Raw genomic sequence first — 20,035 nt, forward strand, 5'->3', positions numbered from 1 at the left:
ATCATAGGGGACTGGAATGCAAAAGTAGGAAGTCAAGAAACACCTGGAGTAACAGGCAAATCTGACCTTGGAGTACAGAATGAAGCAGGACAAAGGCTAATAGAGTTTTGCCAAGAGAGTGCTCTGGTTATAGCAAACACCCTCTTCCAACAACACAAGAGAAGACTCTACACATGGACATCCCTAGATGGTCAACACCAAAATCAGATTGATTATATTCTTTGCAGCTAAAGATGGAGAAACGCTATACAGTCAGCAAAAGCAAGAGTGGGAGCTGACTGTGGCTCAGATCATGAACTCCTTATTGCCAAATTCAGTCTTACCTTGAAGAAAGTGGGGAAAACCACTAGTCCATTCAGCTATGACCTAAATCAAATCCCTTATGATTATACATGGAAGTGAGAAACAGATTTAAGGGACTAGATCTGATAGAGTGCCTGATGAACTATGGACGGAGGTTCATGACATTGTACAGGAGACAGGGATCAAGACCATCCCCATGGAAAAGAAATGCAAAAAAGCAAAATGGCTGTCTGGGGAGGCCTTACAAATAGCTGTGAAAAGAAGAGAAACGAAAAGCAAAGGAGAAAAGGAAAGATATAAGCATCTGAATGCAGAGTTCCAAAGAATAGCAAGGAGAGATAAGAAAGCCTTCCTCAGTGATCAATGCAAAGAAATAGAGGAAAACAACAGAATGGGAAAGACTAGAGATCTCTTCAAGAAAATTAGAAATACCAAGGGAACATTTCATGCAAAGATGGGGTCGATAAAGGACAGAAATGGTATGGACCTAACAGAAGCAGAAGATATTAAGAAGAGGTGGCAAGAATACACAGAAGAACTGTACAAAAAAAGATCTTCACGACCCAGATAATCACGATGGTGTGATCACTCACCTAGAGCCAGACATCGTGGAATGTGAAGTCAAGTGGACCTTGTTCACTATGAACAAAGCTAGTGGAAGTAATGGAATTCCAGTTGAGCTATTTCAAATCCTAAAAGATGATGCTGTGAAAGTGCTGCATTCAATATGCCAGCAAATTTGGAAAACACAGCAGTTGTCAAAGGACTGGAAAAGGTCAGTTTTCATTCCAATCCCAAAGAAAGGCAATGCCAAAAAATGCTCAAACTACCACACAACTGCACTCATCTCACACACTAGTAAAAGAATGCTCAAAATTCTCCAAGCCAGGCTTCAGCAATACGTGAACCGTGAACTTCCTGATGTTCAAGCTAGTTTTAGAAAAGGCAGAGGAACCAGAGATCAAATTGCTAACATCCGCTAGATCATTGAAAAACCAGGAGAGTTCCAGAAAACCATCTATTTCTGTTTTATTGACTATGCCAAAGCCTTTGATTGTGTGGATCACAATAAACTCTGGAAAATTCTTAGAGATGGGAATACCAGACCACCTGACCTGCCTCTTGAGAAATCTGTATGCAGGTCAGGAAGCAACAGTTAGAACTGGACATGAAACAACAGACTGGTTCCAAATAGGAAAAGGAGTTCGTCAAGGCTGTATATGGTCACCCTGCTTATCTAACTTATATACAGAGTACATCATGAGAAAGTTGGGCTAGATGAAACACAAGCTGGAATCAAGATTGCCGGGAGAAATATCAATAACCTCAGATATGCAGATGACACCACCCTTATGCAAAAAGTGAAGAAGAACTAAAGAGCCTCTTGATGAAAGTGAAGGAGGAGAGTGAAAAATTTTGGCTTAAAGTTCAACATTCAGAAAACTAAGATCATGGCATCTGGTCCCATCATTTCATGGCAAATAGATGGGGAGACAGTGGAAACAGTGACAGACTTTATTTTGGGGGGCTCTGAAATCACTGCAGATGGTGACTGCCGCCATGAAATTACAAGTCGCTTTACTCCTTGGAAGGAAAGTCATGACCAACCTAGATAGCATATTAAAAAGCAGAGGCATTACTTTGCCAACAAAGGTCCATCTAGTCAAGGCTATGGTTATTCCAGTGGTTATGTATGGATGTGAGAGTCTATAAAGAAAGCTGAGCATTGAAGAATGGATGCTTTTGAACTGTGGTGTTGGAGAAGACTCTTGAGAGTCCCTTGGACTGCAAGGAGATCCAGCCAGTCCATCCTAAGGAAAATCAGTCTTGAATATTATTTGGAAGGACGGATATTTAAGCTGAAACTCCAATACTTTGGCCACCTGATGCAAAGAGCTGACTCATTTGAAAAGACCCTGATGCTGGGAAAGATTGAGGGCAGGAAGAGAAGGGGACGACAGAGGATGAGATGGTTGGATGGCATCACTGACTCAACGGATGTGAGTTTGGGTAAACTCTGGGAGTTGGTGATGGACAGGGACGCCTGGCGTGCTGCTGTCCATGGGGTCACAAAGAGTTGGTTGGAAATGACTGAGGGACTGAACTGAACTGAACTGAACTGAAAATAAACAAATGATAAAACTAACTTTATGGATCCCTAAATTATGTTAGGTGGGGCTTCCCAGGTGGCTCAGTGGTAAAAAAAATAAGCCTGCCCATGGAGGAGATGCAGAAGATGTGGGTTCGATCCCTGGGTCAGGAAGATCCCCTGAAGGAGGAAATGGCAACCCACTCCAGTACTCTTTCCTGGACAATCCCGTGGATGGAGGAGCTTGTGGGCAGCAGTCCAAGGGTCATACGCACCTGCGCACACATGCAAACTATGTTAGGTATAGTACTAGGAGCTCTGTGCTAGAATTTGCTTCATCAGTAAATTACCTTATTTAATTCTATTAAAGAAAAAATAAGATAAGGATTATCAGTCCCATTTTTCAAAAAAAAACAAGTGATGTGGATTTTCTAGTAAGTGGCAGGTGTGTGTGTGTGATTCAAACCAAGATCTGCTAACAAGGGGCAAACTTATGATTCAGACCTTGTATTTTTGTCATTCTTTGCAATCTTCCTTACAGTACAAAGTTTTAAAGAATTACTTGTTTAAGGATCAAAATGAATGTGGTTACATATCCATAGAAAAAACCTGACTGGGAAGTTTTTATCTCTTATTCCCAATTAGCTGTGTCTAACTTGTTTAATTGTGTTTAACTTTTTAAATGTTTAACAGTAAAACATTTTAACCCTAATTTTAAGATCTCATAAACTTTAGTTTAATTAACTTTACAAGTTAACTTTTTTTTTTTACTATTATGCTAAGGGCTGTGAGGAAGTCTATTTGAGGAAGAGAAGAGGAGGGAACCAAAGCATTTAACTGTAAGATCACAAGTGTCACAGAGGAAACAGTGAATTTATGTTAGCTTTGGACATTAAGTGTCAGACTTGAGAAAATGAAGGTGGGAGAAAGCACTCAGCTACGGCGGGTAATAGGATATTTCCATGGGACAATTTTTTTATTCAGTATCATCATAGGTGCGGGAATATTTATCGCTCCTAAAGGGGTGTTAAAATACTCTTCACTCAACGTGGGGGTGTCCCTAAGCATTTGGGCTGCTTGTGCCGTGGTGTCTATGCTGGCTGCCCTGAGTCACGCGGAGCTGGGGACCACCTTCCCTAGAAGCGGAGCACAGTATTATTTCCTCAAAAGGTCCCTTGGGCCCTTTGTTGCTTTCTTCTACCTCTGGATCAATCTATTCAGTACTCCCGCAGGAATTGCTGCCCGCAGCTTGATGCTGGCGGGCTACATTACGCAGCCTTTCTATCCTGGGTGTTTTGTTCCTGAGATGCCAAAGAAATGTTTGGCATTGGCTATCTTGTGGTGCTTGGGAATCCTGAATGCTCGGGGAGTGAAGGAGGTGACATGGTTTCAGACTGTCAGTACGGCTGTCAAAATGACAGTTCTCGGCTTCATCTCTGTAACTGGAATTGTGCTGTTGGTGAGAGGAAGAAGAGAGAACCTGGCCAGGTTTGAGAAAGCTTTCGATGCTGACGTTCCGGATGCTTCACAGATTGCAGAAGCCTTCTTACAAGGATTGTTTGCATATTCTGGTTGGGGAGTCCTTGTCCGAATAGCAGGTAAAATTACTTTTTTAAATTATAAAGAGCTCCACCAGGCTATAAACATACAAGGGTTAATCAGCTTAATTCTAAGAAACACATTATTTCTCTATAATGTGTGTCTCTCTTCTATCAGGTGGGTGGAAATGCACTAAACTCTCTACAAATGTGGTTTTCTAGCTTTGGAAAGCAAAATATTTTCTGGGTGTTTACAAATTAAAACAAGTAAGTGTAGAACTAATACAGCTTAAGGACTCAACAACTTTTTTTACTGAACAAATATTTTAATAGCAGAAGCTCATCAGAGAAAAATTAAAATTTAGAAAATATAAACTAAAATGAAGATTACCAGTTATCTCATATGTACACACATGCAGGTCACACTTGTACATATACTCGTCATTTGTTCTACTTAAAGCACATAGTGAGAATTCATAAATATTATTAAATATAAATGCTTTTAAATGAATACACAACATTTTATCATATGCAATTTGACCATTTTTCAAGCATCTCCCATTGTTGGATACCAGAATTTTTTCTAGTTTTTCACTTTGAAATTGTATAGTTGTTGTTCCAATCAGCATCCTTTTATATAAACCTTTGTGGATCTCTCATTGTTTTGTTAGGAAAAAAGTCTTGAAAAATCTTAGTAAAATTACTAAGTGAACCATATAAATATTTAGAAATGTCTTAAGAAATATTGTCAAATTGCAGCCCAGAAAAGCTTTACAAATGTCTATTAGTGTGAATTAAAATGATGGCACCTGAAGTCATCAAACCTTTTTCATTCTTTAGTCACTTAAAGTTGTGAAAATAAAACTTCAGAACTCATTTTTTCTTCAATGTCTAGTGAGAGGGCTGCTGCTGCTGCTAAGTCGCTTCAATCGTGTGCGACTCTGTGGGACCCCATAGTTGGCAGCCCACCAGGCTCCCCCATCCCTGGGATTCTCCAGGCAAGAACACTGGAGTGGGGTGCCACTTCCTTCTCCAATGCATGAAAGTGAAAAGTGAAAGTGAAGTCGCTCAGTCGTGTTCGACTCCCAGCGACCCCATGGACTGCAGCCCACCAGGCTCCTCTATCTGTGGGATTTTCCAGGCAAGAGTGCTGGAGTGGGGTGCGATTGCCTTCTCCAGTGAGAGGGCAGAGTTTTGCAAATGTTAATGACCAACTCCCTCCTTGTAAGACAGGTAAATGGCTTTCTTAGTTTGCTGTCATTAACCTGTCTGTCAAGTCTTAGTTGCGGCCTGCAGGGTCTTCTGTGGTGCATGGGCGCTCTAGCTGGGCATGCGGGCTCAGTAGCTAAAGCGCGTGGACTAGTTGCCCTGCAGCATGTGGGATCTTAGCTCCCTGGCAAGGATCAAACCCCTGTCTCCTGCATTTCCGGGTGGATTCTTAACCATTGGACCACCAGTGAAGTCCCTGTGGTTTGGCTTTTTTTTTTTTTTCATTTTGTTCATAAGTTTTAAAAATTTCAGTCTTAAACACTAGAAGTTTAATACCTACAAGTATTAAACTATCTTTTAACTTTTCATTATCTCCATACTTGAAAAGTCTTTCTCCATCTCAAGGTTTAGATAAATATGTACCTGAGCTTTTTTCTCTAAATCTTTATGTTCTTTAAATTTTTCTTTTTAATACATGTGAATTATTTTGAGGGAGTTGCATACTGTAAGTTAAAAATTTTCCAAGTAGTTAAACATCTGTGTCAAACTGGTGTTGGCAATATACAGTCAAGTTTAATCTAAGATTTAGCTAGTCTAGAAACTTAACCCAAGGAGTGAAAAGAGCAGGAGAATCTACCCTAATGTCCTAGACTGTGGTGACCAGATTAACAGAGGAGCTATTCCAACACTTCATTAACACAAACGTGTACTTCTATAGTGTTGGCCGTATGGTAAGGGAATATTTGCTCCAGTCCTCCTGGCCTAGAATCCAGGTTTTCTGAGTTGTCCTCTTATCCAAAAAGCTTATGTTGGGCACATCAAAGATACAAGAGTAAAACCCAGAGTTCAGCAAAATTCCATTGCTGCTAAAGTTAATACTTTGTCTAAACTTGGTAAGTAAGCATTCAACTCTTGCTGTGTGTAGTCATGTCTGTTTCTTTCAGTTGTTGTATGTTATAATGAAGCTACTTCCAAAGATGATCTGATTAGTCATTTTTTCTGAGTGGCACTTTTTTTTTTTGCAGGAGAGTTGAAAAGCCCTAGTGAGAATATCCCCAAATGTGTGGTCACTGCACTTACCCTCGTGGCCCTGATCTACTTACTGGTTAATGTTTCCTACCTAGCCGTCCTGACCCCAAAGGAAATCATGTCCTCAGGTATGGTTGCACGGAGCCAGAAGGAAGACACTCTGTTTCATTGTCCTGAATAAAGGGAGTTTTGAGTATACAGTGGGTCTTTTTGCACATTTCAAGAGAATTAGGCTAATTTGGTTCATGTCTGGGTTATTTACTTACCTATTTATTTAAAGGTAGACGTTCAAAAGGTCAAGCAATTTCTTTAGAGCATATAGTAAAGGGTAAGGTCTAGCAGCCAAAAATATGGAAAACACTAAGAAATATAAAAGGAAAAAAAGGCAGAACACAATGGACAGAGTAGAATAGAAAATATGAGACTACTTATCAAAGCCTCTTGAGATAGACTTCATAAGGAGCAGGTGGGTGCTCTGGGTCAGCATTTGCCTCCAGGAAATATAACTCATACACTTTGTCTTCAGACATATCCCCCAAATCTGTACGGAGCTTGAGTACCTAAATTTTCCTATTAGTGAAGTGGACATGAATCCTTCCATATGTATATATATATGTTGCTGCTAAGTCGCTTCAGTCGTGTCCGACTCTGTGCGACCCCATAGACGGCAGCCCACCAGGCTCCTCTGTCCATGGGATTTTCCAGGCAAGGGTACTGGAGTGGGTTGCCACTGCCTTCTCCATATATATATATATATATATATATAAGAGACAGAATTTCAGTTTATCATAAAAACTATTCAGATTTTTTTCAGATTTTAAAAAATTACTTATAGTGCAGAAACTGATTTTTTGCTCTAAAAATAGACAAATTGAAAGAAGCTCAATTTTCAATTGAACTTAAATATCTATATAAATATATTAATGAAATAAATATTTGTTAAACTTCACACTTTCAGTTATCAGAAAAATAAAAGAAAATCAGTAATACGCTTTCATTGAAAAGAAAAATAAGGTTTATCCTACATCCAAGCTTGATGCTCCCCAGTTATCTCAACTCCAAAATGACACTACTTAGAGTATCATGCATGCAACCTAGGTGTCCATCAACAGATGAATGGATAGAGAAGATGCAGTAAATAGATAGATAAATACTGTGTGTGTGTGCTCAGTCAAGTCTGACTCTGTGAATCCATGGACTGTAGCCCCCCAGGTTCCTCTGTCCATGGAATTTTCTAGGCAAGGATACAGCCATTTTTTACACCAGGGGATCTTCTCAACCCAGGGATCTAACTCGTGTCTCCTGTGTCTCCTGCACTGGCAGGCAGATTTTTTTACCACTGTGCCACCTGAGAAGCCCCAGATAGACACTCACAGCCATAAAGTAGAATGAAATATTGCCATTTGCAGTAACATGAATGGATGTGAGATTATCATACTGAGTAAAGTTAGTCAGACACAGAAAGACAAATATTATATGATATCACTTATTTGTGGAATCTAAAAAACCACACAAATGAATTTATTTTACAAAACAGATAACAAACTCATGGGCATAGAAAACAAAATTATGGTTACCAAAGGGGAAAGGGGGAAGGAATAAATTAGGAGTATGATGTTAACAAATACCACTACACATAAAATAGATAAACAACAAGGATTTACTATATAGCTTAGGGAACGATATTCAATATCTTATAATAACCTATAATGGAAAAGAATCTGGAAAAAATATATATATATAATTGAATTGCTTTGCTGTACATCAAAAAAGTAACACAATATTCCGAGTCAACTAATACTGCAATTTTTAAAAAATGTAAAAAGTAAAATGAATGTATATTATTGATTCATTTCACGTATTAGTAGTAATAATGAATGTGAAAATGTATGTGAAGGTACTCTAACAAAAACTGAAAGAATTCATTGCTAGAAGACTTACTGAAGGAAATTCTTCAGACTGAAAGAAAGTAACTTGGATCAAAGGGAAGGAAGAAAAAGAACCAGAAATATTAAATATATGGATAAATATAAAAGACTCCATAGGTGTATACACACATTTTTTGAATTCTTTAAAAATATCTTAGATTATTTTAGATAATAACTCTGAAACTTAAATGTAGGGTTTATTAAACATATAAATATAACATATATGACAGTAATAGCACAAAGAAAAGAGAAGGAAATGAGCCATAGTAGCAAAGTTGTCATATTTTAACTGAAAGTAACTGAAAATTGATTTGGATTAAAGGTGGATTCTGTAATTACCAGAACAACTACTAAGAAAATAACTGAACAAATCAACAGAGGAATTAAATGGCACGTTAAGAATATCTCTTTAGGGAATTCCCTAGCAGTCCAGTGGTTAGGCACTTTTCCTGCCAGGACCCAGGTTAGATTCCTGGTTAAGGGACTAAGATCCCAAAGGCCATATGGTATAGAAAAAAAAATCTACTTAACAATAAATAGATAAAATAAACAAGAAATAAATGATAAAATATAACAATAAATAAAATAAAAATAAACAATAAAATAGAAGAACAAAAGAACAAAAATACATAAGACATAAAAAAACAAATAGCAAAGTGACATAGTAAATATGACAATATCAGTAATGTTAAATGAGAATATACAAACACAACAATAAAAGGCAGAGGTTGTCATACTGAATAAAATTATCAATCCAACTATATGCTGTCTATATGAGACACACTTTAGATTCAAAACACAATCAAGTACAAAGTAAAAGAATGGAAAAGTTTATCATGCAAACATTAACTGTAAGAAAACTAGAATAGTAATATTATTAAGACAAAATAACTTAAAGACTAAAAGATTACTAGAGACAAAGAAAGGTATTTTGTAATGATATTAATAAAATGATCAATGCATGAAGAAGATATAACAATTATAAATGCATACACCTCTAAAAACACAGCCCCAGAATACATGAAGCGATACTAATGTAACTAAAAGGAGAAATAGACAATTCAGCAACTATAGTTGCAGATGTCAGTATATCACTCAATAACTAGATAGAAAATCAATAAGGATATAGAAGATCTGCACACCACTATCAATCAAACTGATCTAATTGACATTTATAGAATGCTCCACCAAACAGAAGCAGAATATATATTTATTCAAGCACTTATGGGACTTTCCCTAGGATAGACATAATTTCAGGATATAAAACAAGTCTCAAAAAATTTAATATTTCTATCATACAAAACACTTCCTTCAACAGCAATAGATGCACAATAGAAACCAACAACAGAATGTAACTTGAGAAACCTCACATATTCGAAAATTAAACAACAGACTTCTAAATAACCAATGGGTCAAGGAAGAAATCACAAGACTCTCAACAACTATGAAAAGCTTGAGATTTAACCCCCTCATAAGGTAGTTGGGCACAGTTTCATGGATGCTGGCGATGGAGACAAAGACAATTTATTTTTCATATAATAGCAGTAGCTAGAATGTCATTTATGCTGTTCCCCAAACCCTGATTCCCAAAAGACAAAGCAAGGAAGGCCAAGTGATATCTCCACATAACAGCAGAAGATCCTCAAGCTTAGGGAATCCAAATCTTTTATAAGTCTTCCTTCAGAAGACAGGTCCCAGGAATGGCTCTAAAAGACAAAAGATCACTGTTGTCCTTCCATCCCCATATTTTTCAGTCTAAATATTCCCTTCTAGAAAGCCACAATTCCCACTGTAAGAGCACTTAGCAAAGAGTGAACTCAGTCAAGTGGTTATTATCTTTATAATCTATGACCACACCAGTCCAAAAAGAGAACCCAGGCGTGTGAACCAAAATGGATTTTGAATCCTCTTGGCTTCTTTATGGTCATATTGCTGCCCAGAGGCTAAACCAACCAGGTAGGTTGGGGTTGCTGTGTGAGGAAAATAAGAAGCATAAAATCCAGCAATAATCAGGAAAGCCTCCTGAGTTTTCAAAATAGGAATATATAACTACCTATGCTATTCTCCCTGACCATCACTCAGGAAGCAGCCAAGAGTAGGTGATCACTCTCTGAGAGCAAAAGTGTTAGTCACTTGGTCATGTCCGACTCTTTGCGACCCCACAAACTGTAGCCCACCAGGCTCCTCTGTCCACAGGATTCACCAGGCAAGAATACTGGAGTGGGTTGCCATTTCCTTCTCCAGGGATCTTCCCAACTCAGGGATGGAACCTGGGTCTCTTGCATTGCAGGTAGATTCTTTACTGTCTGAGCCACCAGGGAAGATCACTCCCTAGGGTTTATTCAGTGACCAAACTACCTGACCAAGGTGTGTGGACCAGAAGGATGTGAGAGAGGTAGAGTCAGAAATATTTCTGGGTTGATTTTTGAGGAAGCCATCCAACATTAAACAGAATCAGACGCATTCAAATGGTGTATATGAAAGATACACTGAATACCTTTGCCTTCAGCACATTGATGTGCTTTTGTGATGTACAGCTGTCACATTGTGAATGGCCAAACACATAACACAGATGAGTTTCAAGGGCCACAGTGGTGTGGCCGCAGAGGGCTGACCAAATTGGAACAGCAATGCTGCAACCTGGAAAAGTTCCAACAACTATTAGCTGTCGTCCCAAGAGAGGGTCAAAAGTCAATGTAGTCAATTTGCCGGAAGTGAGCAGGGACAATATCTTGTGCAAGTGGCCTCCTTCACTGTGAACGAATGGTCAAATCTTGGCAGAAGTCACAGTGTAACATTTCGTGTTAGCCTCTGTAGCAAAAATATGGAGCCCTTTTTCTTCTGTCCAGTATATGATAGTCAGTGTGTTGCCGTGTCTAGAAAGATGATGGATTCAGACATTGTCACGGCAATCTGAATAGTTCAGTATCGACCAGCAGTTTTATTCTAATTATTCTCATCAGAGAATGGGCTCCATGGACAGAACTTAAGCCCATTCTCATAGCTCTGGCCAATTCCCCTCTTGATGAACCACGCTTGTATTTCTAATGACATGAACTATTGTTGATGGCCTGGGGGTTTGGTCTGTCACTTAGAAAACCACAGGCTGGCAGACTAAAGACACCCCTCTCCGGGGCCATAAACTATAGAAAGCAATCAAGGCTGCTGACTGAATAATCTGATTTTGATCTCCAGTTCCTGAGTAGAATATCCTGTCTATTTTCCATTCTGCATAGCTGGTGCTGAGGCTCACAGCTGTAGCAGCCTGGCGGGCACCACAGGGCTTCAGCTTAGCTAAACCGTCAGTGGCCCATGGCCAGATATTTACAGGGACCCTTGTGAACAGAGGGCCCTGCTGAACCAGCAACCCTGCTTCAGTCAGCAAACTGGGATGTAATTTGCACTTGTTCATGCAAAACCAAGAAGCCACTGGGCCAGGCTAGCTGTGTTCTTGAATACACCATTTCCACCTGATAAGATTTTGGGGGCTCTTCATACCTTTTCAATAGTTGAATTCAATTTGATTCATCCCAAAATGAGACTATCAGGCTGGAAAGTCATAAGGCCTCCATAAGTCAGGTGTTCAGTTTTACAATATCCCAGTGCTACTTGCTAAGCTAGTATTATTTTTTCAAGAGGAATTTAAATGATAGTTGTTATCAAGGAGGCCACCTCCAGCTATAAGGTACCTCTCTTTGCCAGGAAATGCAATAGAAAAGGGGCTTCCCTCATGGCTCAGACGGTAAAGAATCTGCCTGCAATGCAGAAGACCATCATCAGTCACAGAAACTTCTAAGTCAAAGCAGTAATTATGGTTGTGGATCCCCACTGGTAGAAAGTGTGCTCACTGGACAGCTTTCAGTACAGTCCACTGATCTGATCCTCCAGTTAAAGGACATTGATCTGTGAATTAGCTGATATGGAAGACTAAGTAGAATCCCAAGTGAGACACATGCTAACTATAACACACGAAGAATTCATACGGTGCTGAGTCTTCTTTTAATAGTAGGGGTCCGTAGACAGTTTTTTTTTTTTACTACCAGAGGGACTACGTGTTGCAAATTTAGCCACATGTTTCCAAGAAAACTTACTTGGCAAGCAGTACCCTAAATTTTATTGGGGTTGATCAGCCTGTTGGTAAAGTGTAATAATACAAATTCAGATGTTTCTAGACTGAGGCTTTAAACTTGTCAACTAACTGATCATGAACAATATAGTATAAATTTTGGATCTTGGATGGCAGAGACACTCTTGAAAAATCCTGAAGTCCAGCTGGGGGCAAAGAGCAGGGGAGTTTAGGAATCCTAGTGGGGTACTGTGAAAGCCTATTGAAGGCCTTGCCACATGAATGTGAATTAGTCTTGGTCTTCAGGGGCAAGTGAACAGAAAAGAGGTGCTGGCAATGTTTGAGACAGGATATCAACTGGCATCAATGTATACAGTGTCTCCATTACAGTCCCAGTGTCTGGAACAACCACAGCTGGGGCTAGAGGACACATGGTCACTTAGTAACAATCCCCTGTAAACCTCCAGCTCCCAGTGGCTTTTGTCTCTGGTCACATCATAGTTAGATTGAGATATTGCATCTTTTACCACCACCATCGCTGCCTTAAAGTTTTCCATCAGGTCTGTGCTCTTTCTCCCACTGAGATTCAACATTATTTTCTGAACGGCACAAGGAGGGAGAAAGGAAAGGGGTTTCGAAGGAACTCACGTGTCCCATTATACTCTCTACACACACCTCTACCTAAAATATCAATACCAACAAATAGCCAACAGTGGAAGCCATGAAACTATAACACTTTGAGTGGACCCAAAGGGCTTTATTCACAAAGGAACTTTTGTGGGTAGAGGGCTTCCCTTCTGCACTGTGAGTTCAACCCAGATCCCCTTAGCTGAATCGACCTTTCATTCCACAGTCCCGGGCTTGTTGATGACTTGGGAACCCATATCTAAGAACCGTCATGAAGCTCCCCAGCCTACTTGGATGGGTATAGCCTTCGGGGTAGGGAGACCTCAGTCAACCCCTAGTCATCTTTCTCCTCAACCAGAGGCTGAGGAGAAGGGGAGAGCCCATGGAAAAGAGAGTGCTGTGTGCCACCGAGTACTTTTTATTACTCTTGAGTTAACAGAACTGCCTCCAGAAGACATAAAAATATCTGAATAGATCTATATTTTTAAAAAAAATGAGTTAAAAATCTAAAATCTTCCCACAAGTCAAATCCCAGGCCCTAGTAGCTTCACTGATGAATTGCATCAAACATTTAAGAAAGAAATAATACCACTCCTAAACAAACTCTTCCGGAAATTGGAAGAGGGGACACATCCAAACTTATTTTATGAAACCAGTATTTCTATGGTACCAAAGCCAGAAAAATTCTTTACACAAAGAAAGAAATTACATACACATGTTGCATACAACATGTATTGTTCCGTGAACTACAGTGTAACACAGTTCTCAAAAACACTGGTCAACTGAGTCCAGCAACACATAAAAAGGAGCATACATGATGAACAAGTGAGCTTTATCATTGGTTGGTTCAGCATCCCAAAAGCAATTAATATTTTACTATATTAAAATGATAACAGACAAAAATCAGATTATATTAAGAGAGTCGTAAAATGTGTTTGACAAAATCCAAGACTCATTCGTGATTTTTAGAAAACTCTGTCAGTTTCAACCTGCTACTTACACCAGCCCTTTGTCTTTGCTACAATTATAATTTAATACTTTCTAAGCTAATTAAAAATACCATGCAGTATAAATATTACATCAGTTGCGTAATTAATGGCTTCTCTACTCTTTTACAGATGCTGTTGCAGTCTCTTGGATGGATAGAGTAATCCCTTCCTTGCAGTGGGCCATTTCCCTTGGTGTTTCTTCCGCAATAGTTAGCTCCCTCAACTGTACTGTATTTTCAACATCAAGGTTGTGGTGTATGGCAAGCCAGGAGGGTCAGCTACCTTTGATCCTCTCAACTTTGAATATTCACTCTTGTCCAGTTGCAGCTGTGATTCAGATGCTCATCTTTGCCTCCATCTTAACTATTCCCTCGGACTTAATCCTTTTAATAAATTATGTGGGATTCACAGACTGGATTCAACTTGGGCTAATGATGATGGGCTTGCTTAAACTGAGATTCCAGGAGCCCAACCTATCCAGACCTTACAAGGTAAGTCAAACCAAGAAAAAAAAAAAAAAATCCTATATCTTTTTAAAGAGCATTTTGTACTTTTAATACTTTTTTCTTATATCTATGTAAAAAATCTTTTTAACCCACTGTGACCCCATTTTAGGAACGTTTGAGAATAGATTTTATATTTAGGATATTCTATTATATTACAACTAGTGAAATTTGAGTCAAGAAGAACCATATGTGGAATGCATAAGGTCTGTACTCAGTCTCAGTGTCTGAGACTGACCAGTGTCCAGGGCCAATGATTATTTGAGTGTCCTGTTAATGGTACTACCTTAGATTAACTTGTAGGCTTGCCTAGGGCTTTTCAGGCTTATCAATTTAAATGTGTATCAATGTATAAGTCTCTAGCTTTAATGGCCAATACGGAAGAGCTACACGTCAGGTATTTGTGATGTAGTATAGTTGCAAACTCATTCATCTTTTTTTTTTAATTTAAATTTATTTTAATTGGAGGCTAATTACTTTACAATATTGTATTGGTTTTGCCATACATCAACATGAATAAAATCTCACCTCAGAGTCAAAAGTATCTATCAAAGATTGACTGAGGGATAAGTACTCTGTTGATTCCTCAACCACTGAAACCTCTGTCTACCTTAACTGCATCTGAAATGTTTCATATAAGCTTATGGAAAACTTTTTTCTTCTAATTGTCTACTATAACCCATCCATCTATATTGTGGATGTACCCAATATTCTGTTTAACCAAACAACCTCCAGCAACTCATTCCTATACTTACTGCAAAGAGTTTAAATGGTTTATTTTTATATTATGCTACTGTGTTAGACCCACCAAAGAAAATTATTTCTAATATTTATATCAAAAATACTTGTGTTTCTAGGCAGATTATTTAGTTTTCTTTACCAAAAATCAGCCTGTACACACTGGTATCAAACAGAATCTTGGAGAGAGTTTGGATGAAGTAGAAAAGAACAGCTGTATTGCTTTGCTAAGCAACGGGGGCCACAGTGGGCTAATGCCCTCAAGACTGTGCCCCAACCTGACGTCAGGAGAGCTGTGAGGAGTCTTATAGTGGAGGGACAGGGTTGCTGATAAGGGTCAGGGGGCCTGCAGGGCCTGCCTTCCTTCAATCCAAATATCCTCTGACATCTGGGGGTTTCGTGATGACTTTCTCTCTAAGACCCTCTCTCTGGAGTGAAGAATGCTTCATCAAGCAGTTAAAAGTCTTCCATCTGGTTGTGGTTTTAGTTCTGCTGCTGCTAAGTCGCTTCAGTCCTGTCCGACTCTGTGCGACCCCATAGCTGGCAGCCCACCAGGCTCCCCCGTCCCTGGGATTCTCCAGGCAAGAACACTGAGTGGTTTGCCATTTCCTTCTCCAATGCATGAAGGTGAAAAGTGAAAGTGAAGTCGCTCAATCGTGTCCAACTCTTAGTTCTGCAGAAGAGCTCAAAGATATTGCTAGGCATATCCCTTGAGGGGAAGCTGGGCCCCCACTCCCACGTTCCGACCGCTTCTCCCTTTTCTCTGCATCCCCGCTCCTCTCTGACTATCGACTGTTTGAACTGTGCTTTGGAACTCAGGAAAGGTCATGGAGGCCGAATGAAGCCTGTTTCCTACAAACAAGAAATGGGGGACACAGAAAGGCTTTTGTACCGAGGAGTCCCACAGGGTCCTGCTCAGCTTCAGTACTTAGACTGTAAGATCGTGCTTCCCTTTCCATGTAGGCTGCTAGAAGCTAAGTTAGTGGTTAGTCACTTAGTCAGTTAAAAGGCTTACGGCATGCATGTCTTACTATATCACCTTTTATTGTTAGGCCTATAAGTCATTTTTAATGGGGGTATGTTTCAAATGATCACTGTTTTATCAGTGCATCATATTCTAAATAAATCAAGGGGCCTCTTTTATTACGGACCTTGTATAAGGTAAAAGGATGCACCAGAATACCCACAGAAATACCTCAGCAGTACACAAAGGTGCAGGGTCGACTAGAAGGTGAAAAAGGAAAACCAACAGAGTTTAATAACTAAGATTTTTAAAGTCTACTGTGAAAAAAGTATACCTTTCGAGTTTCTTGTATAAATTCAGTTTCCTAGACATCACCCCTGAGAATTCTAATGCTTAGGATGAGGACCAGAAATCCACATTTCAAAATTGAAAAAAAGGAAAGATAATGATAATCTTGCATCTGAGTCACTTAATGATCCAATAAATACTGAAGCAACTACTAAGGAACTACTATGTAAAAAACACTAGTCTAAACACTTAAAAGATAGATGGATAAACTGCCCATTAATAATGCATCAATAACTTCTCGGTCTAATAGGAGAGAGAAGAGTTACACAAAATACAGTTATAGGCAAGGATCAACAGCATTTAACTAAGCATTTTACTTTTGCAATTACTACTCTTTAATTATATATAAACGTGCATGTGTATTCTTTAATTATCCAAATTAAGACACACAAATTTGAAAGATATACATTGTTAAGATCCATATTAAGGGAAAAGTGAAGATCAGAGAAAATGAATCCAACCCTGTGGTCCTTTTATGATAAAAACGTTCCCCAAAGGAATTATATATAGGTTCAGTTCAGTTCAGTCACTCAGTCCTGTCCAACTCTTTGCGACCCCATGGACTGCAGAACGCCAGGTCTCCCTGTCCATCACCAACTCCCAGAGTTTACTCAAACTCATGTCATGAGTTACTCAAACTCATTGAGTTGGTGATGCATTCCAACCATCTTATCCTCTGTCATCCCCTTCTCCTTTCCTTCTCCTGATCTTTCCCAGCATCAAGGTCTTTGCCAGTGAGTCAGTTCTTCCCATCAGGTGGCCAAAGTATTGGAGTTTCAGCTTCAACATCAGTCCTTCCAATGTATATTCAGGATGATTTCCTTTAGGATGGACTGGTTGGATCTCCTTGCAGTCCAAGGGACTCTCAAGAGTCTTCTTCAACACCACTGTTCAAAAGCATCAGTTCTTCAGTACTCAGCTTTCTTTATAGTCCAACTCTCACATCCATACATGACTACTAGAAAAACCATAGCTTTGATTAGATGGACCTTTGTTGGCAAAGTGATGTCTCTACTTTTTAATATGCTGTCTAGGTTGGTCATAACTTTCCTTCTAGGGAGCAAGCGTCTTTTAATTTCACCATCTGCAGTGATTTTGGAGCCCCAAAAAATAAAGTATGTCATATTAGGTTATATATAGGTTGTGTATTACATCATTATGAATAATATTAGATTGAGGTACAAAAAATATTAATTTTGATATTGCTTGAAAATAAAAAGAAAAAAATTTATACTGAAAAAAATGCTTTATGGTAGTAGTATGGAATGTTTCCGAGGGTCGTTATTCAAGAGACCTGAATGGGACTTCCCTGGTGGTCCAGTAGTTAAGAATCTGTCTGCCAATGCAGAGGACACAGGTTCGATACGTGGTCCAGGAAGATTCCATATATCACAAGGCCACTAAGCCTGTGTGCTGGAGCCCACGAGCTGTGCCACTGAGCCTGTGTGCCAAACTGCCTGAAACCTGTGTGTCTTAGAGCCAGTGCCCTGCAAGCAGAGAAGTCTCCACAATAAGAAGCCCACACACTGCAACGAGAGAGCAGCCCCTATTCGCCAGAACCAGAAAAATCCTGCAAGCAGCGAGGAAGACCCACACAGCCAAAATAGATAAAGAGAGCTGAATGGACAAGTGGCATGGACTTATGAAAAAGATCAAAGGGAGAGCAAAGTGTTGACATTATTAGGAAAAGGCTTTCACTTCTGCTGTTTCACACTCTGAGGAGATTCCCAACAGACTGTTTTCTCTTATATAAAACTAAGGAAGACCTGGTAGGTAAATATTTTTTTTATCAATGAAACCAACTTCCTCCATATTAAACAAATGTCTGTATATAAAATATTTTACGCTATTATTTGTAATAACTTCCAGTTCAGCTCAGTCGCTCAGTCGTGTCCGACCCTTTGCGACCCCACTCCAAGGCCACTCTAATACAAGCTTATGTTTGTTCTCAGGCACGTTTGCCGTTTGTGTTTGGAACCATGGCCATGTCTTTGTTCTTGGTTTTGACACCCATCATCAAGGCTCCTCAGATGTACCATATCTACGTTATTCTTTTTATCCTCAGTGGACTTCTGTTTTATTTGCCTTTTGTGCATTTTAATTTGGGGTCTACATATTTCAACAAGATAACCTGCTTTTTACAGTTACTACTAAATGTTTCACCTACTGATGACATTGATGAATATATTTCAACAGGAGGAAATGTACAGAAAAATCCACCTGCAACTGCGACCAAAAAAGAATAAATAAAGTATGCATATTTGGCAAATGATTGACATTAAAAGCAACTTTCTCTTTCAACTAGATTATTCCTAATACATATACATATTCCTTATGTGTATTTGTACGCATGCCTCATATGTAACACACAACCAGCGCAAAATACTTGATGTCCTATTCCTAATACATATACTATTCCTTATGTGTATTTGTGCACATGCCGCACATGTAACACGCAACCAGCACAAAATGCTTGATGTCCAGAACGTTAACACTTTAGCTCTTGCTGTTTGTAACAGAAACCTTACTTCTCCAATAAAGCACGCTGATGCCCAATTTCCCAAGACTGTAGTAGATGTCCCTCTTTGTGCATTAATGCTTCTGAGTTTATTATTAATATGTCAGAGTCCACACTCTTTTTTAATTGTCTACTTACTTTTTCCCTAAAGACAGTGAGCTCCCCAAAGGTAAGGATTATTCCTTAGCTATTTAAAATTTTTTTAATTACATTTCATTTATTTAAATTTGTATACTCTCTCCCTAAGGCAGTGTGTGCATAAAAATAGACAACCTATAAAATAAATATCTGAATGCACAGGCAAGTGAGTGAGTAAGTGAATGGGCTGTCAGTACACATCCCTGTAGAGGGCATCTCCCTTGATAGCCTGTCTCAGTTTGGGTTCTCAGCAGCCCCTCAGAAGTGTTCCATTAATGACTATAGCTCTACATTTCGGCCTGACTGAGGCTGGAACGCTATATAGAGATGGTACCAAAGAAGAGTTTAACTAGTTCCTGCTGCTGCTGCTGTTGCTGCTAAGTCGCTTCAGTTGTGTCCAACTCTGTGCGACCCCATAGACGGCAATCCCAGGCTCCCCGTCCCTGGGATTCTCCAGGCAAGAACACTGGAGTGGGTTGCCATTTCCTTCTCCAGTGCATGAAAGTGAAAAATGGAAGTGAAGTTGCTCAGTCGTGTCTGACTCTTCGAGACCCCATGGACTGCAGCCTACCAGGCTCCTCCGTCCATGGGATTTTCCAGGCAAGAGTGCTAGAGTGGGGTGCCATTGCCTTCTCCGATGATTATCATAGATAAACTCAAACATATATTAAAGAAGAAACTATGCTCCTGCCAGAAGAAAGACTGTTCCTGCCACACTGAATTTAATAGTGAAAAGAAGTTTATCAAAAGGCAAATAGATACATTCTATAGATATAGAAGTAAATGTAATATTTGTAATGACACTTGAAATTACATTTGTAATTCCATTCTATTTACATAAATATAAATATAAAACTATACATTCTATAGACATAGAAGGTAAATGTAATATCTATAATTACATTTGCAATTATATTCTATTTACATAAATGCAAATAGAAAACTGTAAAGTCATCTTCATTTTTCCAGTTGCAAGGCCCACATAGTTTGCTGAATCTTATTCTTGTCAGTCTCTCACACCCCCACATCTAATTCAAAAATATATCAA

The 20,035-nt window shown here is 39.2% G+C and overlaps 1 protein-coding gene across 1 annotated transcript; it reads left to right on the plus strand.

Moving 5' to 3' along the window:
• The first annotated feature begins 3,175 nt into the window (after nucleotides 1-3,175).
• On the plus strand, nucleotides 3,176-18,895 carry LOC104993095 (solute carrier family 7 member 13-like). Its single transcript, XM_010846212.1, has 4 exons — nucleotides 3,176-3,990; nucleotides 6,165-6,296; nucleotides 13,908-14,269; nucleotides 18,284-18,895. The coding sequence occupies exons 1-4, from the start codon at nucleotides 3,306-3,308 to the stop codon at nucleotides 18,575-18,577; spliced, it is 1,473 nt and encodes a 490-aa protein (XP_010844514.1). The 5' UTR covers nucleotides 3,176-3,305; the 3' UTR covers nucleotides 18,578-18,895.
• The last annotated feature ends 1,140 nt before the right edge of the window (nucleotides 18,896-20,035 follow it).

The sequence above is a fragment of the Bison bison genome, unplaced genomic scaffold (assembly GCF_000754665.1).
Source record: "Bison bison bison isolate TAMUID 2011002044 unplaced genomic scaffold, Bison_UMD1.0 scf7180017864233, whole genome shotgun sequence".
In the NCBI taxonomy this organism is placed as follows: Eukaryota; Metazoa; Chordata; class Mammalia; order Artiodactyla; family Bovidae; genus Bison; species Bison bison.

Excerpts from the sequence above, each read along its gene's own strand:
- LOC104993095 (XM_010846212.1), top strand. The coding sequence starts at position 3,306 with ATGAAGGTGGGAGAAAGCACTCAGCTACGGCGGGTAATAGGATATTTC. Across the intron at positions 3,991-6,164 it reads AGTCCTTGTCCGAATAGCAG|GAGAGTTGAAAAGCCCTAGT; the intron begins GTAAAATTACTT and ends TTTTTTTTGCAG. Across the intron at positions 6,297-13,907 it reads AAAGGAAATCATGTCCTCAG|ATGCTGTTGCAGTCTCTTGG; the intron begins GTATGGTTGCAC and ends ACTCTTTTACAG.